Source organism: Oculina patagonica, chromosome 5, assembly GCF_052425735.1.
Source record: "Oculina patagonica isolate OP01 chromosome 5, crgOcupat, whole genome shotgun sequence".
Lineage (NCBI taxonomy): Eukaryota > Metazoa > Cnidaria > Anthozoa > Scleractinia > Oculinidae > Oculina > Oculina patagonica.
In genome coordinates, this window is record NC_135762.1 from 28,937,097 (window position 1) to 28,961,095 (window position 23,999).

General features: G+C 37.9%; 2 protein-coding genes and 1 long non-coding RNA gene across 3 annotated transcripts in view; all 3 read right to left on the reverse strand.

The window, feature by feature from the left end:
* Nucleotides 1-23,999, reverse strand: part of LOC144654273 (uncharacterized) — an 84,578-nt gene that overhangs the window by 40,648 nt on the left and 19,931 nt on the right. Inside the window, exon 11 of the mRNA XM_078514358.1 lies at nucleotides 10,509-10,889. Within this exon, the coding sequence (XP_078370484.1) occupies nucleotides 10,509-10,889 (381 nt within the window). The remainder of the gene's footprint in view (nucleotides 1-10,508; nucleotides 10,890-23,999) is intronic.
* On the reverse strand, nucleotides 5,425-7,135 carry LOC144654492 (uncharacterized). Its single transcript, XR_013570914.1, has 2 exons — nucleotides 6,781-7,135; nucleotides 5,425-6,553 (listed from the first exon to the last, which is right to left on the reverse strand). It is a non-coding gene; the product is annotated as an uncharacterized LOC144654492 (long non-coding RNA).
* Nucleotides 14,528-23,470, reverse strand: LOC144654418 (uncharacterized). Its single transcript, XM_078514566.1, has 6 exons — nucleotides 23,386-23,470; nucleotides 22,342-22,713; nucleotides 18,653-18,832; nucleotides 18,051-18,075; nucleotides 16,295-16,484; nucleotides 14,528-15,681 (listed from the first exon to the last, which is right to left on the reverse strand). Exons 2-6 carry the CDS (start codon nucleotides 22,544-22,546, stop codon nucleotides 15,511-15,513), a joined length of 771 nt encoding a protein of 256 aa, XP_078370692.1. The 5' UTR covers nucleotides 22,547-22,713; nucleotides 23,386-23,470; the 3' UTR covers nucleotides 14,528-15,510.

Genomic DNA, 23,999 nt, shown 5'->3' on the forward strand with positions numbered 1-23,999 from the left:
CCCATAATTTGGTTCTGTTCAGCCTAAGGAAAAAGTAATGTAATTAAGATGCACATTAGATGCACGGAGCTCCTGCCAAAGTAGTATAAAGTTGGGGATTGAGCGCCACTTTTTTGTGGTTAATTGTGGTGCAGTGACGTCACTTAAGCTCCTATGACGTCACCATTTAAAAATAGAAAAATTGCATCATCGGGGCATGATGAGATCATAATTTTAAAATAGAATAGGGACAGTATGGCCTCCATCTTGTTTATTGTCGCAAAATAAAATAATATTTTGATATAGGTTAAAGAATCTACATTAAGAAGTCTTTTTAAAGACAAAATTATTGGTATATTTAAGCTTTGTGGAGCAGCCGACCGAAAAGTCATGGGATCGATTATGTCTCGTTTCCATTCTAACTCGGGCAACAGTTCGAATATAATGTATGCAGGTTGGCGCAATGTTTTGCTGTGAAAGACCAAAGTCACATTTTCATAGTCCCGCATATTTGGATCATCTCTGGTAAGTTTTTGCTTCTAGTCCAAACTAGAATTAAATAACTTCGTGATCCTCAATCAACTAACGCCAAGATTAATTGCACGCGAATTCGCAACAACTTGAACTAGTAATTAGTTTACGAAATCAACAGTTCACTGGCACTTTTTGTTTAACGAAATTACCTTTGTAAAGTTCAGTGATGCCATAGTTTAATTTTCTACTTCATAGCGGTAGCGGTTTTCAGCATTTCAAAGTACAGGCATAAGTACCGATCCATTTCGGTCAAAGTTTTTAGCTTTGTAATTATGCAAGTTGTCTTGTCGCATACATTATTTTAGTACTGCTAACATACCGGTAATTGTTTTTAAAACAATGGTAAAGACTCGATGTGCTCTAGTGAACAAAGCAAAACCAATCGAAAAGTTAAAACAATAGAGTGAACGCGCTTCAGTGACCTCGGATATAAACACAAGTTTTCGGTTTATAATAAGACACTAAACACACAGATTGTAAGTAAAATAAACTTTTATTTCGATCGTTCAACATTTATACAATGATTTAATTTAATAATCCTCTTCTTGTCCTTCGTAAGATTTGTAAGGCGAGTTTTTATGTCTTCGCCGGGAGCGTCTGGGAGGCCTTTTCGGTTCATCATCCCAGTAATTTACGAATCGGATTTGAGGTCGTTTCCGCTTTTTAGGCGGAGATAATGATTCCACCGTGGGAGGAGGTGTCAAGATCGATGGAGGAGGGGAGGGAGGTAAAGAAGTAGAAGTTGTCATGGAAGTAATTACTTGTTGGTTTGGCGTATGAACAGGAGCTGCTGGTATTGTTACCGGTGATTCTTGAAGGGGGGTTGGCACTGTTGGTAAGTTGCCTGCGGTAGATATTTGTTTCTGCTCCTGGGTTGCTTCTGGTATAGAATTGAGCTGGTGTTTGTATGCCAAAAACCTGTTTTGCAGCTGCATTGTGTATTGCCTTGCTTTTTCGTCTTCTGCAAGGTCTCTACGAGAGAGAACATCCATATTGTTCTGCAAGCGTTGCATTTCCGAAATTACCAGAGGAGTCATCAGGTTTTGCTGCTTAAGATATTATACTAGTTCCTTAGAAACGTTGCCTTCTACTTCGCCTTTGTCGAATCGTTCTTCATCAGGTAATACATTTGTTCGCAATCTGCAACTTTCCTGAGTGGTTGGTTTAAGATCAACAAACAGATAACCAAATGGTCTTTGTACCGCGTCTTCGTACTGTTTCATAAACCAAGCAGTTTGTCCTGGATACATTTGTTTTGCTAGTGTCAAAATCTGCAGTTTGTCGCGGGGGTTTTTGAAAAGTACCAAGTAATGGCTGTTTAAGCTGATGCTTCGAGTGCCTTTACCTTGGTGGAACAGGTTTTGCACAATGTAAATGACACTCAAGTTGCGATGATGCGATCCTTTAGTAAACAGGTTCACCACTCGGTTATCACTTCCGGCTTCGATCATTTGGTCGTCGATGACAATCAAGTTTCGTATATTAACATCAAAGTAGAAATCTTGTTCTAAGGTCTCAGGGATACCCTTGCTAAATTCAATTCCAGGTATCGTCATCAACAACTCGCTATAAGCGGGCTGCCATTGGGAATAGCACCAAACAATCCTCTCAGGGGGTAGGTGAATTGTCTTGTGAGCCTGTTGCAACAAAGATTTAACCCAGAGCGTCTTGCCCGAACCTGTCATTCCCGCCACCATACAGGTAAACGGATGCCCCAAGTGAAACCGCTGACACTTTTCTCGAGAAATCGACATAGCTTGAAATGGAGGAAAACCGGAAGTACTATGTTTACTGCTCATGTGTCTTTGCATGCTATCTTTCCTGGAAAAATCCTTTTGACATATAGGACAGGACCAACTCATGTCAACTCCCTCACAACTTAACGAAAACTGAATTTCTGTGCAATGTTTATTTACAATTATATTGTTTAACTCCACCACCACCACCCCCACCACCATAATTCTATTGTTTAACTCCACCACCACCACAATTCTATTGTTTAACTCCACCACCACCATCACCACCACAATTCTATTGTTTAACTCCACCACCACCACAATACTATTGTTTAACTCCACCACCACCACCACAATTCTATTGTTTAACTCCTCCACCACCACCACAACAATTCTATTGTTTAACTCCACCACCACCACCACCACAATTCTATTGTTAAACTCCACCACCACCACCACCACAATTCTATTGTTTAACTCCACCACCACCACCACCACAATTCTATTGTTTAACTCCACCACCACCACAATTCTATTGTTTAACTCCACCACCACCACCACCACAATTCTATTGTTTAACTCCACCACCACCACCACCACAATTCTATTGTTTAACTCCACCACCACCACCACCACAATTCTATTGTTTAACTCCACCACCACCACCACCACAATTCTATTGTTAAACTCCACCACCACCACAATTCTATTGTTTAACTCCACCACCACCACCACCACAATTCTATTGTTTAACTCCACCACCACCACAATTCTATTGTTTAACTCCACCACCACCACCACCACAATTCTATTGTTTAACTCCACCACCACCACCACCACCACAATTCTATTGTTTAACTTCACCACCACCACCACCACCACAATTCTATTGTTTAACTCCACCACCACCACCACCACCACAATTCTATTGTTTAACTCCACCACCACCACAATTCTATTGTTTAACTCCACCACCACCACAATTCTATTGTTTAACTCCACCACCACCACAATTATATTGTTTAACTCCACCACCACCACCACCACAATTCTATTGTTTAACTCCACCACCACCACAATTATATTGTTTAACTCCACCACCACCACCACAATTCTATTGTTTAACTCCATCACCACCACCCCCACCACCACAATTCTATTGTTTAACTCCACCACCACCACCACAATTCTATTGTTAACTCCACCACCACCACCACCACCACCACAATTCTATTGTTTAACTCCACCACCACCACCACCACAATTCTATTGTTTAACTCCACCACCACATTTCCATTGTTTAACTCCACCACCACCACTATTAATTATAAAAGAAAAACCTTACTACCGTTAGTTCATTCTATAATCATGACTCGTGTAGTAAAGAGCAATCGAGGTTTTCTTCAACTTTTAGCTGACTGTCCTTCTCATCAACGCCAGTTTCTTCTAAAGACAGCCACTCCACAACAGATGTACGCATTAGTGCAACTTATTTATAACGTTCTCATGGAAAACATACCAATCTCTGAAGAAGATAAGCGTAAAGTGATACCCTACAAGGATGCTCTAGTCAACCTCGTTGAACCAAATGTTCCCTTCAAGACAAAGAAACAAATTCTGGTACAAGAGGGTGGAGGCTTTATTCAAGAATTATTGACCCCTGTTATAAGTAGTTTGGGACTTCTTATGTTATAAGAGCATAGTTGCATCCTTAAAATTGATCATTTATATCTTGCTTTTAACGAGTGCTGGTCAATATGAAGAGAAAGATAACCTGGGACGACGAAGAGGAGGAAAGCGGACAAGAAGATAGCACAACCTCTAATGACGAGAGCGATGACGAGGAACCCCGGATAAAAGATGTTTTAAATAATCTTTCCCAAGCTGTGTCTAGAAAGTATGCTTCTGAACTGCTGCATAGCATGGCCACCTCCAAAGATATATTGTTTTGGACACCACGCGGACAATTACTGCGAAATCAACGCATAATACCAGTAACAAACATTTCAGAACTGGTCGAGTATGTACTACTTCCACATAACGATGATGTAGCCAAACCCCGCGCACTCAATACCTTTTCAGAGGGACTTGCGGAGCTGGGAGTTAATAAGCGTTTGATAAAGAATAAGAAAGTTCTAAGCGATATATTACAAAAAGAACAAGCCTATCGTGATAAAGAGGAAGAGGAGGATGACAATAACTCAACTGGCGGTAGTGAAGAGGAGGGAACAGCTTCTGAGGAGGGTAGTGGAGATGAGGAATCTCAAGGGAGCGAGAGCGACAGTGATAGAGAAGCCGAGAATAGCGATTTCGAAAATGTAATTCAGACAAAAGCTAGTTCTCCATGTGAACACTGCGAGGGTTCCAATATATATGATACTGCGATCATGAAATGCCCGAAGTGCTTTTGGGAAGATAACTGTAAAATTTGTCCTATATGTGAGCACGAAATCCCTCTTGATCGAAAGCACGGAATGAATACTTTGCGTCGATGTTACGATTGCGGAACTATAACACACAAGAACGTGAAGACATCAAAATCCACATTTTATCCCCCAAGCAATGAGGAGGACGAAGACGATTAAATTAAATCATTGTAATGTTGAACGATCGAAATAAAAGTTTATTTTACTTACAATCTGTGTGTTTTAAGTGTCTTATTATTAACCGAAAACTTGTGTTTATATCCGAGATCACTGAAGCGCGTTCACTCTATTGTTTTAACTTTTCGATTGGTTATGCTTTGTTCACTAGAGCACATCGAGTCGTTACCATTGTTTTAAAAACAATTACCGGTATGTTAGCAGTACTAAATGTATGCGACAAGACAACTTGCATAATTACAAAGCTAAAAACTTTGACCGAAATGAATCGGTACTTATGCCTGTACTTTGAAATGCTGAAAACCGCTACCGCCATGAAGTAGAAAATTAAACTATGACATCACTGAACTTTACAAAGCTAATTTCGTTAAACAAAAAGTGCCAGTGAACTGTTGATTTCGTAAACTAATTACTAGTTCAAGTTGTTGCGAATTCGCGTGCAATTAATCTTGGCGTTAGTTGATTGAGGATCACGAAGTTATTTAATTCTAGTTTGGACTAGAAGCAAAAACTTACCAGAGATGATCCAAATATGCGGGATTATGAAAATGTGACTTTCGTCTTTGACAGCAAAAAGGCCTACTCTGGGACCTTAACTCGCCGCGAGATTGTGCGAGTTAATGCGAGTTTAGGCGAGTTAAGGCGAGTTAAGGAAAAAATGAGCTAACCTAACAGTTGCGAGTTAAGGCGAGTTAAGGCGAGTTAAGGGAAAATGACCCACCCAATGTTGAGGCGATACCGGTTAAAACATAATTATAATATGTCTGACAAGCAAAATATGTTGAGTCGATACCGGTTAAACATAATTATAATATGCCCTACAAGCAAAAAATGCCATGGAGTTTTTGTATGTCTTGAATATATAATGAGGCTCCATGTTGTCCAGTTATGAAAAAATTCAGATGACATCAAAAATTGAAAGAAACCAAATCTCATTTTATTTTAGAAAATTATTTTTTTTCATAATTGGACAAGCGTAAGTATTGATATGGATTTATGTTCTCAATTAATTATCTAGCATCCAGACACCAAACTATCCCATTAGGTGGCTGAATGATGATGAATGATCACCATCATCATCATCATATAATATTATTATAGCTACATAAATAGCTGACAGAATAATAAATAAATGAAAAAAGAAACTAATGCAAATAAAACAATCATGAATAGACAATTTAATGTACCTGTTGTATAAACACAGGTAGGATATTTTTTTAATTCAACAACACTATGCTTTAATTGACTGGTGAGCATAATCATTATCAAATCACATAGCATGAATTATTGTCATTGACTGCAGAATTAATAAAAAGAAATGTTCTGACAGTCTGTTTCTGACAGTCTGTGCCAATGTTTTTCAAACAACTAGAACAAAAAAGGAGTCTGACGAATTACAACCCAGCTGAGGAGACTTTTATGACACAATCAATTTTACTGAAATGAAATGAGATTTCTTTCTCCTTGAAAAAATATCAGACTTATCTTCAAGTCTTCCACTGGCCCATCCTCTGCACCTCACTGATGGTTTCCTTGGAATCCAGCCCAACTGTTTGTTGTCACTATCAAAAGTGAAAACACCAATTGCCTTTTTTTTCCTTGGGATAAATCCATTTTAATTTCGTGTACATGTAAATGAACTGGCTGATGCCTTTTCGCAAAGACAGCTGTTCCTCAGTCCTGTAAGAGACACCTTGATTTCTACAAAAGAAAGGAGGATCAAGTTAAGCTCTTCATCATTCTCAGTCCAGCAAAAAACAGCGAAAAGAAATGACCATAAGCTTATTTTATGTTTACAAAGTGTTCAGTACACATGAACAAGAAATTACTGATTCTTTCCTCATGCAAAGCATTCCTTAATTTCCATTATCCGCTTTGTTTTACCTCATTTTAAAACATACCTTACAAAGTTAAAAGGCTTAGCTTACCTGCGTGTGATCCATTTCGAAACTTCTCAATAATTTAACATCAATTTTTGCACGAGTTCTCTTCCTTTTCTTTATAAGTTTTTCGTCCATCTTGAAAATTTCCCAAAATACATCTCGAGGACAGATGGGCCCTGGGAAAGACACTAGTTACCAGTATCTTCTGGGTAATTTTCAAGATGGCGAACGAAGCTGGCGATCAATGTTAAAAATGGTAGCTTTAGCAACCGTTTATTCAGTGAAGGGCTCAATGAAACAAGTCTTAATGAATCATGGATTATGTTTGCCAGGCTAACTACAATGTAAGCCATACAGGATGTCACGTTGAACCAAATCTTCTAGTTCCAGGTAACTTTATGAAAAATGTATCGTGATGGAAATATATCCATATCCCTCTCACAGAGGGTGTTTTGGCTTAAATCCCCCACACCTCTCGAAAATCCCAGTTAAGCACTATACTTTAGTTTTAAAATTTTGGCTTTTGAGACCCTTCTTCCCCAGTGGTTTTCTCATAATTTGACCTTCCATTGGGTGGGTATGGATATTTCTGGAACTGCATAATATAGAATGCAATAAATGAGTGTGTGGAGTATTTAAAGGATTCGGGCAGCATCCCAGGCTCTCATTGTCAGCTGAAATCCTCATTAAGCTCCATCAGACTATATGATGTTATTATTGCTAGTGGTATTCACTGACATAAGTAGCTTCTTTGTATATTATTTCCAAAGTAATTTGATTTGCCACTACAAACATTTTTTATAAATCATTAGTCAGCTTAAAACTAAAAAATTGTTGTTCTGTTTTGTTTTTGTATTTCATTGACTTGCTTATGAATAATTTTTCATGGTCTCTTGGTCAGTGTTACATACTTTGTGGACCAAAATAAGTTAAATAAATAAGTTTCCACTGATGCCTCTGGAATTTCTGCCATGCTTAGCATTGTAGCCTTTTTGTTAGACATCAGCAAACTTGTTAATGCATGTTGAGGTTGTTCCTAGTAGTTCCATTGACAATCCAATGGTGATTCTAAGGCATATGCATGACAAGGTTAATCTTTAGTTGTGAAACACCCTTAACACAAAGGCTATTGGAAATTCCAAAAGGATAGGCCGAGCCAATTTTCATACTATTCAAAGGAGGGTAAAGAACCTGTTTTCCTTACAAAACACTGTTTTGCACTTTTAAATTTCATTCTCTTTTACAACTTCCCATTGTGGATTAATTTTGAAATAACACTGAAAACAGGATAAAATAATTAAATTGGTATTTTGCCTATTCGGTGAGATTGAGCGAGTTTGTGCGAGATAACGCGAGTTTAGGCGAGTTAAGGCGAGTTTAGGAAATTTGACCATAATCTCAAGTTGCGAGTTAGGGCGAGTTAAGGCGAGTTAAGGCGAGTTAAGGCGAGTTAGGGCGAGCTAAGGTCCCAGAGTAGGCCTGCAAAACATTGCGCCAACCTGCATACATTATATTCGAACTATTGCCCGAGTTAGAATGGAAACGAGACATAATCGATCCCATGACTTTTCGGTCGGCTGCTCCACAAAGCTTAAATATACCGATAATTTTGCCTTTAAAAAGACTTCTAAATGTAGATTCTTTAACCTATATCAAAATAATATTTTATTTTGCGACAATAAACAAGATGGAGGCCATACTGTTCCTATTTTATTTAAAATTTATGATCTCGTCATTTTTTTATGACGTTAACCCCAGGGGTATTGTGACGTCACTATTCTATTTTTAGATTACACCCCAATGACGTAATTTTTCAATTTTTAGATTACACCCGATGATGTAATTTTTCTATTTTTAGATTACACCCGATGATGTTATTTTTCTATTTTTAAATGGTGACGTCACTGCACCACACTTAACCACAAAAAAGTGGCGCTCAATCCCCAACTTTATACTACTTGCCAAGATGTGATTGTAATGTGGTTTTAAGGAAAATATATTCCTACCTGGAGCAGATGGTAGACCGTTGCCACAGTAGCGTAAAGTAAGAGCAGGTGGCGGCTTAAGTTTGTAAACGTAGAACTCTCCACAGTTACGGACATTAATGTAAGTCGACCGTCCACAACAGTTCTCCGGCCAGTGGAAACACACCTTACGTTTAACAACACCATCAGCTACTGAGGGATGAGTTCCACTGAGCCAGCCAGGATCGTTCGTTCCACAGTGTCGCGTGTTAACACAAGACTCAGCCATTTGATCTCCAGCTTCACCACCGAATCTATACCAGCCCCAAGCTAGTTTGGTATCAGATAATACAGATCCTGTTGTTTTATACGTACTGGCTCTGTTCGACTCATTAAGAAATTTGTAGTTGGAACATTCTGCGAAAAAATTACAATATATAACATACCAACGATGCGGTCGGTTCTTCTTACAGTCCTAGAGCAGTTGCTAAGGAATTGCTCAAGGTTGTTTTTGGTGGCAAGCTATTTTGAAGCGTCCGGCAATCTTATGCTTAACGGTGAATTTTTGGTGGGGAGGAAAACTGAATTGAAAAAAAAAAAATACATTTTCGTGCGCTTTACTAGTGCCAGTCCCAAACAGCGCACTAGAATTTAAAATTCCTAAAACTTTTGAGAGAAAAGAAAGTAAAGTTCCGATTTTTTTTAAAGATTTAGAGAAAACATATCTTTCTTTATAATCCTTTGTATAGATTAACCATTTACATGCAAGAAAGGTACGGTACTGAAGAAAGTCCAAAAATACGAGTCTTTATAACGCCATAACTTTGAAAAAAAAAATGTGAATTTCCTAAAAACCATACGAAGCATTAAGCATAGGAGGTTTGGTTTCAACATTTGACGGTCAGAAATCTTTCTTAGCAACAAATTGGTAGTTAAGAAGAACGCCCCTTAACTGTTTCGGATACATTACACATAAAACAGATTTCATTTTAACTTTTGGACGTGGTACAGGGGGAGAATGGGTCACGCTATGGTTTGATATAACGCTATTAATAGAGCCGCTGACCGCTGTCTTGGATGTTACTATTTTCTTAGAAAACCAGAGAATAACGAAAATTCATAATTGTGTCAAAAATGACGATTTTTGTCCGGACCTGCTTGTTATTTTGAAGTTGCCATGGCGAAGTCAAACATCGTGTACACCTGGTTGACATATCAACATTTTCGTGAGGGATAAATGAACAGCTACTGAACGCCTCTTCAAAATAACGAAAAAAACCTGAAGGAGATGGCATCCATCCCTTCCTGTACGTGCAAAGGGATTAATATCTCGAGGGCGTAACTGGGGGAGGGGGTGATCCATGGATGTACATGCTCACCCACTCCTACCAACTCAACAACCTTGTGGACGGAAATCATTCAGTTAATAGCAATCAACTAACTAACGCATGCACTACCTGTTATCTTGTAATATCCTATTCTAGGGTCGTAAAAGAGAAGATTGGAGTGCATTCCCCTTCTTTAATAGTTGCACTGCGTCTGGGATATAATGTTATGGCGATCCGTTTATTCTAAGAATAAAAACAAGTTGGACACAAAAATGGACACACATTGTATTTTTTTCCCTTTTCTCCTACAAGCCGAGAAAAAACGCTGTCTCAAAAATATTTTTTGGAATAAAGTTACCTAACCCTCAACTTAATAGTTGTAGTTGTTAATAATAATGACGTTCAGGGTTAAATTTCGTGTACTGTACTGCCTTGAAATTGTGCAACAGGACATTCAAAACAACAAGACTGTATGACTCACCTTGTACAGCTGGTAGTCCATTGCCACAGTAACGTGCGTTGCAAACAGGCGGCGGGTTCAGTTCGTAAACGTAAAACTTTCCGCAGTTGCGGACACCGATCTGTGTACTCCGCCTACAACATTCACCTGACGTCGACAAATGAAAACACACATTACGTCGAACAACCCCATCAGCCACTGAAGGATGACTTCCATTTAGCCAGCCTGGCATTCCCGCTCCACACTGATGTCGTCTGCTGACACATGAATCCGCCATTTGATTTCCAGCCTCTCCTCCGAACCTATACCAGCCCGACAGTTCTTTATCACACAAGAGCGTACTGTTGTCATTGTAGGTTTTTGCTCTATTGGACTCATTAAGGAATGTATAGTTGGAACATTCTAAACAGAAAAAGAAATACATACATTGTATGTCTAGTAAAGAAAACGTTTCTCGCCAGCAATTTTGAATGTTTTTTCTTTTTTTTTATTTCCCCCGTAGTTTAAGCTAAGTCTGTTATCAACATCATCGTTACATTTTTCATTTTTCTAATGTAATCTAGGTAACGGTCACTAGTGAAAACGTATGTTGAAGCATAGGAAATATTTAGTGTTTTTCCTGACGTGCGCTGTTTTGTCGTGTTTGACACCGCGCATGACCGCAGTGTTATTATCTTGCAGAAATTGTAATAAAGGATTTCTAATGCGTGACTGTAGGTCAAGAAGGACCATTGGCAGCGATTAAACATACTTTTAAGTCAAATCTGTTTTGAGGTTATTTGTGGGTTTTTTTCAGCACCTTCCTTGGAGAAGCTTACATGACTATTCTGTCCCTGAAAATGAAATCACTGTCGTTACAGCGATCCTTCCGTTTATTTCCTGTGAGGTTCACTTTTAGCAGCGTGAAAGTGATGAAGGATACGGGATATTATTTGAACAGCAAAGAACCTTATACAAATATTAAATACTTGATTCGGCGAAGTGTTCCCTTAACGTTTGCGCCACTACGCAAGCTATCTTTAAAGAGAAATAAATTACAATAACGTCTCAGTTCAGTGATTTCGAAATCATACCGTATAAATTATGTAGATGTTTTTCTTACCAGTATTCCCATGAATTGTGATGCTGAAAACTATCACTAGAAGGCTTGCAATAAATGTAGAATGGATTTTCTTCATACTAAAGAACTTTATGTTCCTTATGCGTGTAACCTTCGAAATCATAAGAAGAAAAATGACAAAACGAATCGTGTCTCATGATTTGAAGGTAGGGCTCCAGCGTGGTTTTCTTTATCAATATTACGCTGAAACGTCATTGCTACTGAGAAAGTAAATTAAACGAAGCAAGTGCATTGTGAAAATAAGGGAGGCCTTAAAATCAATATATATTAAGGTCGCATCGTGTTACAAAAGGAACATAAAAGAAAGCGTGCGAGATTAATGCGGACAAGAAAACATTGTGCTCGCTGAGACGGGCATACTAAATTTTGCCATCAGTGTTCAGCAGGAAGTTGTTTATGAGAAAGTCTAAACATTGTCTCGTACATTATTATGAGATGATAAAAATAACCACACGCCGCTACAACATGCTTAGTTGTAAATTCAAGTAAAGTATGACAGATATAGCAATATTACCAAATAATTCTTGCAAAAGGTGAACTGTTCTGTGGGTAAATAGTACCGCTGCGTTTTTTAATTGGCAATGAATTCGACATGTAAGAAGTGAACGAGGAATCAAAATCGAAGAACTGCTGACAGGGTTCAGTTGGTTTTGGCATCAAAGCGTTACAGGAAGTTGTTTTGAAAACGAAAGCTTCGTCGTCGCTATAAGCGCTAAGGTATTACCACTAAAGAGTTAAAAAATCCCAAAAGCCCCATCGCGAATTCAAATGGAAAAGTGTTTTTAAATAGTTAACGCATGTAAGGCTATTAGACAATGAAAATAAATGATATGCACCCTTTTTAAAAGAATATTGCCCAGGCTTTATCCTTGTTTTTTTTTTTTTTTTCTGTCGATTTTAGGCTGAAATATTCTTGCGAATATTCCGCTTTGATTATAGCGTTAACATTTCCGTTTTAGAATGTATTGGAGTAACAATTACTTAACAATTATTCCATGAGCCCGCGTTGGATACGAGGTGGTAAATAGCCAACGAGGCGCGAAGCGCCGAGTTGGCTATAACGACTCGTATCCAACAAGGGCGAATGGAATAATTGTTTTATTAAATTCTTCTCAAGTTTAAATCGACTGGACATTTCATTTTGATGTAAACGAAGTGATAGTATGAGGAGGCGCGAAAATTTCTGGCGCGGTGTTCACTTCTTGAGTTGAATGAAACATACGAGGAAAGCGAGCCAGAGAGTTTTCTTTCCAAGATTTTCCTCGAACAATCCCCTCTAAAGTCGTCTAAATATCCTGGAAATTGTGACAACAGTTAAGATTTACGAGAAGATCCGAAGCAAAAGCTTTTCTGGAAACTACAAGTCTTGTGCAAGTCGAACGAAGCAAGTGTTTACATTGTACTTCTTTACGGCTCCACGGCTGTCATCAAGACTGCTATATTATTTGAAGCGAAATTCAGCTTAAAGTGGAACAGGTTTGTTGAAGTATAAAAGGACAAAACCAAGATTGAAAGGTAACAAACTTTACGGAAGTGCTGAGCCTAGTTTTATGACGTACACTGAATGAAACTGTGTCAGTTTGCCGTTCTTTCGTAAATTATTTGCTGCTTTTCTATTGACTCGCTCTTGTTGTGTGTTTACAAGTATTATTAATTAAACTTTTCGCATCAATCCTTTTGTTTTGCGTAGTTAATTTTACTATGGCATTTCTGTGGTTGTGGTAGGCACCGCTGATTATTTCTTGTTCGTAAAGTTCGCCAAATTTGCTGTTTTTCAGCTTTTTCCGATGGAACTGTCGCTTCCCGTAGAAAAATTTTAGCTTGGCAATTGTAACGCAATCATTTTCCAAATAAGGTCAAACTAAGGTATACGAGCTGACAACCGGGATTGAGTGAACCAATCAGAATGCTAGAAATGCAATATCCGTGGCTGAAAATTTAATAAAAGTGTATAACTTCTTGCAGAAATGTTATAAGCATAAAACGTACGGCTATTGCTAGTGCGTACGTACGGCTAGTGCTATTTTGTTTTAGCTAGTTTTATCATTTAGAGAAAGGAATAATTTCAACGGTTTATTTGAAAACATATCTTGTATTTATACATTTTCAACATGCAAAATTATGTTCTTTTTAAAATCTCAGCCTCGGGTTAATTTTTAAAATATTCTTAAAATTTCGCAAATTTCAGCCTCGATATTTTTGTAAAATATGTTATTATAGGAAAAAAAGTGTATTGATTGCAAAGTGGAAATATAACAAAATTTCAACTGAACGCTACACGTTGTGCTACACCAAAACGTATTTGCTTACGCAACTAAAAGATTGTACGTAATACGGCATATTTCGAACAAATAGTCATCATCAGAGGTAAACTCTGATATGCCTATCTATGTATATATTCAGTCGGACATTTGTTGTTTAATACTAGACGGGCATATCAGAGTCTACCTCTCTGATGATAAACCAACACTCAAAGATTGTTTTCTTTATTTCTGTTTTGTGGTCACGGGTCAAGAAGGAGGCCCTTTATTTATTAACGTGTATGACGCTGGTTCATTGTTCTTTATGTTAAATAAATACATGTACAGTTTGGATTCTGTGTGCGCTCTGATTGGCTTAAACGCTACGCAACATTTAAGCGATAGACGAATACTGCGGATGTCACAAGAACACGGGCAAAGGCTTGTAAATCACGAGCTAAATGGAGTTATTTAATAGCAGTAGGGCTTTGGTTCATGATGGGGGATCAAAGCCTAACCAGCCGAGTGCTATTATATATCGCAATCGACCTTCGATTCTAAATTAACGTTTTTGGCCACAAAAGTGGAACTTGATGGGTATCTGGTTCTTTTCCCTTTTAAGTTTAGGATCAGATACACTTCAGTTCTTTTTTCAGTATATTTATTCATTTCTACTTCTTTTGAGAGTTACGTTTAATGCATAATCATAATTACCAATTCGAGCAACTGATGGTTTGTTCCGGTTTAGTGCCTTGTAAGATGAAAATGCAAATAATAAGATAGACATTAGATGCCAAACAACCCTGAAATCATTTGTTATGGTTTAACTGTCAACAAACTCATCTTAACGTAGATTAACCTCAAATAAGTTATAAACAAGCCCTAGTGTTATGTTAACAAAACCAAACATACAAGAACGTTAACTTCTTCTAAAGTCTCCTAGCTATACGCGACTTCACTCACATTATTAAACTCAAAGGGATCCTTTAATAAGATCTGTTAATGAGTGAGCCACTTGCCTTTGTTTAAACATGTGTCAAAGATAAAGGCTAGTTCTAAGCCTTATGCTTTGTAAGAAAAATTAGAACAAATGTCGGAAAAACTAAATGTCGCCAGCGTGAATTTAACCAAAGCACTTTGATCTCATGACAACACTGTGTCTGCTCTGTCTAGTCCACGCTCAAGATAGACGTGGCGATTGCCAACATTTGCCTTCAGGCTCTATGGTCTCTGTTTGTCGGAAAGATTTTAAACATTGGATCAGGTATCGAAACAGCATCCTGAATGGAAACCTTTTTAAAAATTGAGAATGCTGATAATTTCGGGAAGTCTCAACATCCTCACTCACAGTCACGCACTCGTATGTTGAATTCTCTCGAGTGTGAGCAGCACTGAAATAGTTTAATCTAAGCATAAACACATATAATATAAACAATAATTAAACACATATGTTCACACTGCATAATTGAAGACCTCCATTGGCCACTTTTAAGTCATGTTACTAACCAAGAGAGGTATCAACTTATTTCTTCTCGTGTGAAAACGAAAACAGACAAACAAACAAACAAACAAAACTAACAACAACAAAAAAAAAAAAAACGAACAAAAAAAACGTCGAATCAGCTGATTACTTATTAGATTCTCTTCTTCAATCGATCGCAATTTATATATTCATATAATCAGAAGTCATTTGGTTGACATATATAGGCAGTTCATCAGTGGGTTCTTCCTTGGGTTGTAACACATAAAGAGCGTCTACTGAAGATTCACTGACGCTTTCTTGGGCTTTTTGTTTAAATTTCACAAGTGATGCATAGGAACTGTCTCCTGGAACCTGTGCAATACACAAAGAATAATTATCAGTCAGTCAGTCAGTCAGTCAGCCAGCCAGCCAGCCAGCCAGCAAGCCAGTAAGCCAGTCAGTCAGCCAGCCAGTAAGCCAGTAAGTCAGTCAGTCAGTCAGTCGTCCGTCAGTCAGTCAGTCAGTCAGTCAGTCAGTCAGTCAGTCAGTCAGTCAGTCAGTCAGTCAGTCAGTTAGTCAGTCAGTCAGTCAGTCAGTCAGTCAGTGAAATAAACAATAATTGAAGTGTAATTAAGTGAAAAATCACACAACATATTTAAAAATGGTCAAAGAGGATTTCAATTTACCAGCAAGAAGACCTAGCCTTTGTTAAGCAAGTGCTTAAAAGTAAGATCGTGCATGGAGCGCGAGTAACCAATCGGAATTGTTAATAAAGCAGGAGGAGGAGGGGCGTTGAAGAGCGAGGCGAAAGAGGCGGGGGAGGTTGAGCAGGATGGGGAGGAAAAGCAGAAGGAGGAGAAACATAAAGAGGAGCAGGAGGAGGGCCGCGTTGGCAAGGAGAACAAAGAGCTCTTTTGTATATTAATCACAGGTTGTCTATTCTTCTGCAGGTATATCTAATATAAGTAAGGTTCACTGAAATTACCATCATTGTACTCACACTCAGCATGGTGTATGCACACTCCTGTCCCGCAGATTCTACTAGCTCTATTTCTTGCCTCTGATTTCCGTGTTCTATATTTTCAGCTTCTGCCTCAGATAAAACTGGTCTAAGCTCTCTTGCTACATTTGCTGGGCTCAAAGCTGAACTGTGTTGATCTTTAAATTGACTCCTGCTGGCAATGTGATATACAAGAACAGTTTTGCAGAAAATGAAAAATTGACGATTGTCAGAAGTGCTTAATTGTTCAATGATGTTTTTTTATAAATTGTATAATTTTTTTCGTTTGCACGTCGCGTTTATATTTCGGTTGCATTAGGTAATTTAGGTCTGGTTTTGAGTTCTGCAAATTCGCATGTTAGTCCAGTCCAGTTGGGTTGAAGTTTTATGTTTGGTGACAAATATGAAAAACCGTAATTGGGAACCATGTCCTAGCTGATAGTATGCCGTAGAAAAGTTGAAAAGCAATGATTTCGAATCAAGTCCGTACTCAAACTGTTGACAAGTTCGCGTTTACTGGGTTTGAATTGATTTCATATAGCGATCGCCGGTAAAAATAGTGTTTTCGTGGTGCTTAATCTGTCCGACATTGTTTTTCCTATCCTTTGTAATGTGCTGTATTAGGCAACACGGCTTTAAAGTCGACTATTTTTAATTATTTAATATTAAGAATGAAATTTACTGCAACATGTTAATACTGGAAAGCCGTTATATATTTGGCACGGTATTATTCTTGGCATTCTTGGGATGAGGATTATCTTCGAGTCAAAAATGCTTCCTGTGCGCATGATATTCAGTGCTCAAGCAAAATAACCCTAAAATTAATGTTAACAAAATGTTTTTTTTTTAAATTAACGGATTATCTCCCATGAAAAAAGCTAAATATTTCACAAGATCCTGCAATATTTTAGACGATTGCCGAATGTCACCAGAATATTCAAACGCTATCGCGACATTTCCGAATAATAACCAAAAATATTTTGTGACATCTTAATTTGCGTCACAGCCCCAATTAATTATCCACATAAATATTGTATGTGTTTGCTAGAAAGTAATGACATATCGTGTTTTGTCTAATTTGGGATAAAATAGCACTTGTACTTTTTTATAGAGTACTTTTAATTATATCAGCTCCACCCACCAGTACAATTTTGTTGCTTTTTTAGACTGAATTCACTAGTGCATTGTCACTTCAAATTACACTTGAAATAATGTAATTACGTCACGAGCAAGTTACCTTTTGTTCCACGCTAGCGTGGATAAGATGAAGAAAGTAATTATACATACTAGTTATGCAACCCTTTCGAGTGGTATGCTATGGAATATCAGACGATTTACTTGTATTTTCTCGGTATACACACGAAAATACAAGTGACAAGTGGGATATTTCATAGTATACCACGAGAAAGTGTTGCGTAACTATTTTATACCATGCCACAGAAAATACGCTTACTACATTTCGTCGAGAATACAATCGCAGCGCACGATGGGAAGGTTGGGTTGAATACCGTCGAATATACAACGGCTTTCCTGTATTCTGATTGGCTGTATTTTCTATGGCATGTTATAAAATAGTGTAGTGTACTAAAACGAACTTCTTTGCTAATACTGGTTATTTGAACCCATGTTTATCAACAAACTGGTGGGAGGATGCTTGTGATTTAGAAACTTACCTACAGAAGATTCGCTCATCATTATTTTTATTGCAATGAATTACAAGCACTGATGAACATTAACATACCATTTATCAGCAGGATTTCTTGCATCTAGTTCATAGAGAAAGAAAAGTTAGCATAATGCTGTGTAGTAATCTTAACAGTAGTTAAATTAAACACACAATTTTGTAAAATACAATGTGCGAGGAGGGTGAGACCAACCATTTTGAGTTTTCGCCTACTGCCCTTAAAAATGGTTTTAAAATGATTACACCTTTATTACTTTAAAGTATACCCGTTGTTCCCGCATCAAGATAAAGGTGTAACTTTAACATTTTAGCGTAAGAAATACTAAATATGGCCTTTGTTTCTTACAACTTGAACGAAACACCCTAAACAATTAAAGCCAGATTAAATGTTTAAAAGAAAGGCAGAAAATCGCGTCTCCTTTATGCCTTTTTATTTGTTTTGTTTTTTTTATCTTAAGCGCCTTAATTAACTTCAATATTTAATTACTTATTTAATATTATTGTTCTGATCGATAACTGATTGAGGTAAAAGGTTAAATTGGAGAGCAACAAGACATATGAAAGACATTTGGCGTTAAAAGAAAACCCTATTGTTGGCAGAAGCTTTTTAAGAATGGCTTTTGAAAAATATGTTACACAATTGCAACAAAGACAATTACCTTTTCCATGGCCACGTCGTTTCTTTAGTAATAAAACTACAACAACTGAAAGGAAAAGCGACACAACAAACAGCACTGCTGCTAGAGATACGACTATTATCACTATTGTGAAGGAAGTATAATTGTGACAGTCACACTTCTGTCCAATAGCTCCTGGGACTGAGGCGGTTGTCGTGGAGTCTGAAAACACAGAAAAGAATATCTGTAAACTAACCAATTTGAGAGCGAAATGCATACATGCTAGCGAATATTAGGGATGAAGTAATCTAATTAAAATGACATCGAGCGACTAATAAGTCTGTAAACGGGCTTCCTGCCGGAGTTTAGGCTGGTCTAAGGAGGAAGATCTCTCAGGGAAGCTGAACTGCAAGAACGTTGCGCCCTCCTTCCTGATCGGTTGAGCGATTTTCTTTTAGCCCATACCCTACCAGAGAGCCCGCACTTAGGTTACCGAGTAATAATAAAACCCTATAGGAAGTCATCAAAAGATCCATGCGTAACTTTTTAACAACTTATTCTAATTCACGTTTATGCTAGTCATTTTCTTTTTTTCCCTTTATTCTCAATTCGTTTTAATTTCTTGCTTTTAGGTAACTACTCTAACCTCTTAAATATATAAACGTTTGTTTTGTGCTAGGCTCTTTAGATGGCACTATGTTGACTGCCCTTGTAAAGTTGGGGCTCAGTTTTATCAATAAATGTTAAAAATTATAGAGAGGTAACGCACAGTAACAGTTCATTTGGCAACCTATAGATCGAAACGTCGGATTTGAAAAACAGTTTTAATCTCGGAAAATTCCGAAAAATCAGTACAGCTTTTAATTTTTAACGAAATGAGAGGTGAAAGTAAACTCGGAAAATGAATAATGAGACAAGAATCGAAAACCATAAACTCAGACAAATAAACATTTGAGAAGAAAAATAAGCGATAGGAAAAGAGAACGACGTTTCGATGACGCCATGTCATCATTATCAAGTTAAAATTATAATACGGAGTCCATGCTATATAGTGATCTAGGGTGTGATAATATATTAGCATATTAAGATTTTAAATAAACAGTTTAGCACGCACAGAATCTGATTGCGTTTCTAATAAAGAGCATTTCGTAAATTAAACAGTCCAACTTCGTGCGGCATTTCTTTAAAACAGAAACCTGGTCTTGTACATTGTAGACTTGCAGCTGGTGGTCTTCTTCTTAAGTGTCGGCCAATCGCAGAATATTTAGCATGAACTCCGTATTATAATGGTAGCTTGATAATGATGACATGGCGTCATCGAAAGGTCGTTCTATTTTCCTATCGCTTATTTTTCTTCTCAAATGTTTCACAAATAAACATTTGCCAGAATAAGTCATACCGTGTATGTTCTGGTTACTTCTTCAAATCGTTAGGAGGACAAAAGGCCGTGAGTTCCAATCCTGGTGAGGATTTTTTTTAACGCAAGTGTTTAAATTGTTTCGCTATGAACATATTATTAATGAGCATTTAACAAAACATTTACCAATAACCAATTCACATATTGTTATTAAAATCGTTCGAAACTTCGTATTGGAATACGAAGTTGCCTCTGTAAGTCTTCTACCCTTGCGTTTAGCGCAAATTCCTCGCGCTTGGCAGAAGAGTACCATAAGGAGAGCATAGGGGTTTCAGAATCAAATATTTAGCCTTTGTGGACTTCTTTTAAAGTTAACGAAGATACGTTTTACACTGTGGACAAGGATGATTAATTAAGTCCATTTGATATTAACGTCAAAACCTTAAATCCAACGTTTTTGAATTTGCTTTGGGTAGATTGTCAAATTATTGGCAAATGACTCATCGTTTAAAAAAAATTGGTCACATGATTAATTAATTGAAATGTTTAAAGGGAATCGAAAGAGTGGACAAGTGGAATAAAGGGCCTTGGTGCATTTCATTTTCCGAAAGACCGAAAGGCGCCCTAGAACCAGGCAATGCAAACAAGAAGGTGTTGTATACAAAATTCCATGTGAATGCGGCAAAGTATATGTAGGGGAAACAGGGAGAGCGATGCAAGACAGGATAAAAGAACACGACAGAGACATAAGGCTTGCTCATACACAAAACTCCGCAGTTTCGGAGCACGCAAACGAAACGGGGCATATTCCTTTATGGAATCAAGTCAAGTTTATCGATCGTGACCCTCACCGATACACACGCAGGGTCAAAGAGGCTAGGGAACACCATCTGTTAGTCGGAATAATAATGAGGATCGAAATGCACCAATCACAGCGAAACAACGGGCATAAATAGCGACGCGTAAACAATCGACCTCATCGCCTGATGAAGACTAGCAGTATTGCAGTCGAAACGTCGCGATCAACATCTCAAAGCAATTCTATCGTGAGACAAACGAATAAACGTTCATTATCTATCTTACACCACGATGAACACTATTCACATCTTTAAGTAGTAGATAAAATATGAGCGGGAGATCTGTATGGGCGTTTACAATGGCGAGCCGCTAGGCGAGCCATTGTAAACGGCCATACAGATCGGACGCGAATATTTTATTCTACTTGTGAAATGAAAACAATAAATTGAATGTAAAGTATTGTTATGCGAATCAGTAGATATCTGTATCAAAAGTTAATGAATACTAATTAGCTGAGCAGGAGTTTGTATCAAAAGTTAATTCTTTTGTCTGATTTGTATTGGAGTTTACAGTTGTGTACATGTGATCTGAATACTGTGCTGGGATTGGTTTGCACCCTCATGAATTATTAATGAATTTTAAAAATGGAAAATACATAATTGTGTTGAAAAATGACGATTTTAGCCCAGACCTGCTTGTAATATTTAAGTTGCCATGGCGAAGTCAAGAAATTTTGGCTAGGGATAAATAAAGAGCTACGAACGTCTTTTCAAAATTACGAAACAAAACCTGAAGAGGATGGCATCCATCCCCTCATGTACGTGCAAAGGGTTTAATATCTTGAGGGCGTAACTGGGGGAGGGTGGTGGTCCATGGATGTACATGCTCACCCGCCTCCCAACTGAACAACCTTGTGAACGGAAATCATTCAATTAATAGCATTCAATTCTGCTTCTAATTATGATCACTCTCTCCTCCGCAGAGGCCTCTTTCGTGTTCTGTGCGGGCTTGGAAATGGGAAGAGGTGAAAAGTAAGCGAGCGGAGCCTGGAGAGAATCGAAACGAAAGCGCGCGGGGAAATTTTCATTTTTCGTGCTTTTCGCCTTCCAACCCCCTTGTTTTTTTTTTACTGCCCCCACTAAAAGAGCCTCTGCGGAGAAAATATTTATGATCATGACATTACACGGGAGCTTAGAACTGCGACGACTGACGCATGCACTACCTGTTATCTATTTTGTAATATCCCATTTCTAAGGTCGTGGAAGAGAAGATTGGAGTAAATCCCCTTCTTTAATAGTTGCACTGCGTCTGGGATATAATTTGATGGCAATCTGTTTATTCTAAGAATAAACAAGCTGGGCACAAAAAGGGACACGGATTGCATTTTTCCCCTTTTCTCCTACATGCCGAGTAAAAAAACGCTGTCTCAAAAGTATTTTTTGGAATAAAATACCCAACCCTCAACTTAATAGTTGTCAATAATAACGACCTTTAGGGTTAAATTTTGTATACTGTACGGCCTTGAAATTGAGCAACAGGACATCCAAAACAACATATACAAGACTGCATGACTCACCCGATACAGATGGCACTCCATTGCCACAGTAACGTGCATTGCAAACAGGTGGCTTCTTCAGTTTGTAAACGTAAAACTTTCCGCAGTTGCGGACATCGATCTGTGTACTCCGCCTACAGCAATCATCTGACCATTGAAAACATACTTTACGTCGAACAACCCCATCAGCCACTGAAGGATGACTTCCTTGTAGCCAGCCTGGCATTCCCGCTCCACAATGTCACCCGCTGACACAAGAATCCTCCATTTGATTTCCAGCTCCGCCTCCGAACCTATACCAGCCCGACAGTTCTTTATCGCACAAGATGGTATTACTATCTTTGTAGGTTTTTGCTCTATTTGACTCATTAAGGAATGAATAGGTGGAACATTCTAAAAAAAAAGAGAAATTATATATGGCTAAAAGAGAAAAAGTTTCCCACTAGACATTTCTAATGTTTTTGCATTTTTTATTTCCCGTATTTTTTTTAGCTAAGTCTGTTATCAACATTATTGTTACTTTTTTCAGATTGGGTACCAGTCTAATATTTTTTCATTTAAATTTAATTGTAATATAGGTAAGTGTCACTTCTTAAAGTGTATGTTGAAGCATAGAAAAGGTTAAGCGTTTTCTCCGGCATGCGTCGTCTTGTCATGTTTGACACCGCAGTGTAAGTTTTCATCTTGCTGAAATTATGACAATTGGCAGCATAAACAGTTCCTAGGCACATTTTGGGTTTTGTTTCAGAACCTTCCTTCTAGACGTTTACACGGCTATTCTGTCCGAAATGAAATCCCTGTTGTCACAGAGAGCCTTCCGTTTATTTACTGTAAGGTCCACTTTAAGCAACGTGAAAGTGATTAAGGATACGGAATGTTATTTGAACAGCAAAGGATCTAATACATATATTAAATACTTGATTCGGCGAAGTGTTCCATCGATCCCTTAACGTTTGCGCCACTGCGCTAGCTACCTTTTGACGAGAGATAGATTACAATAACGTGTCAGTTCAGTGATTTCGAAAACTTATCGTATAAATTATGTAAAGTAAATATTTCCCTTACCAGTATTCCCATGAATTGTGATGCTGAAACCTATCACCAGAAGGCTTGAAATTAAGGTAGAATGGATTTTCTTCATACCGAAAACTTAGATGTTGTCTACGCGGGTAAGTTTCGGAGTCATAAGAAGAAAAATGGCAAAACGAGTCGTGTCGCACATAATTTGAAGGAAGGGCTCCAGCGTGGTTTTCTGTTTCAGTATTACGCTGAAACATCATTGCTTCTGAGAAAGTAAATTAAATGAGAGAAATGTTTTGTTGTGATAATATGAGTGGCCTTATAATTATGTATAATCGTGTAAGAAAAGGAACTTAAAAGAAATCGTGCAAGATTACTAAGGACAAGAAAACATTATGCACGCTGAAACGGGCATACCGAATTTTGCCATCAGTGCTGCAGGAAGTGTTTGCTTTAAGGAAGTCGAAACTATTCAATAAAAATAACGCCACACCACTCCAACATGCTTAATTAGTTGTAAATTCAAGTAACAGATGACAGATATTCCGTTTTCATCACTGAAGAAGATTCCTACAAACATTGAACTGTTTTTAGGGTGGGACAGCTACGTCACCAGGTTAGAACGAGGAAGTAACTCCCAGAGAAGGGTGTACTGGGTT

Coding starts and splice junctions, on each gene's coding strand:
- LOC144654418 (XM_078514566.1), bottom strand. CDS start 22,546: ATGCCAGGCTGGCTACAAGGAAGTCATCCTTCAGTGGCTGATGGGGTT. Junction 18,076..18,652: donor ACGACGTGGCCATGGAAAAG/GTAATTGTCTTT, acceptor TCTATGAACTAG/ATGCAAGAAATCCTGCTGAT. Junction 15,682..16,294: donor TGAGTGTGAGTACAATGATG/GTAATTTCAGTG, acceptor TGTATTGCACAG/GTTCCAGGAGACAGTTCCTA.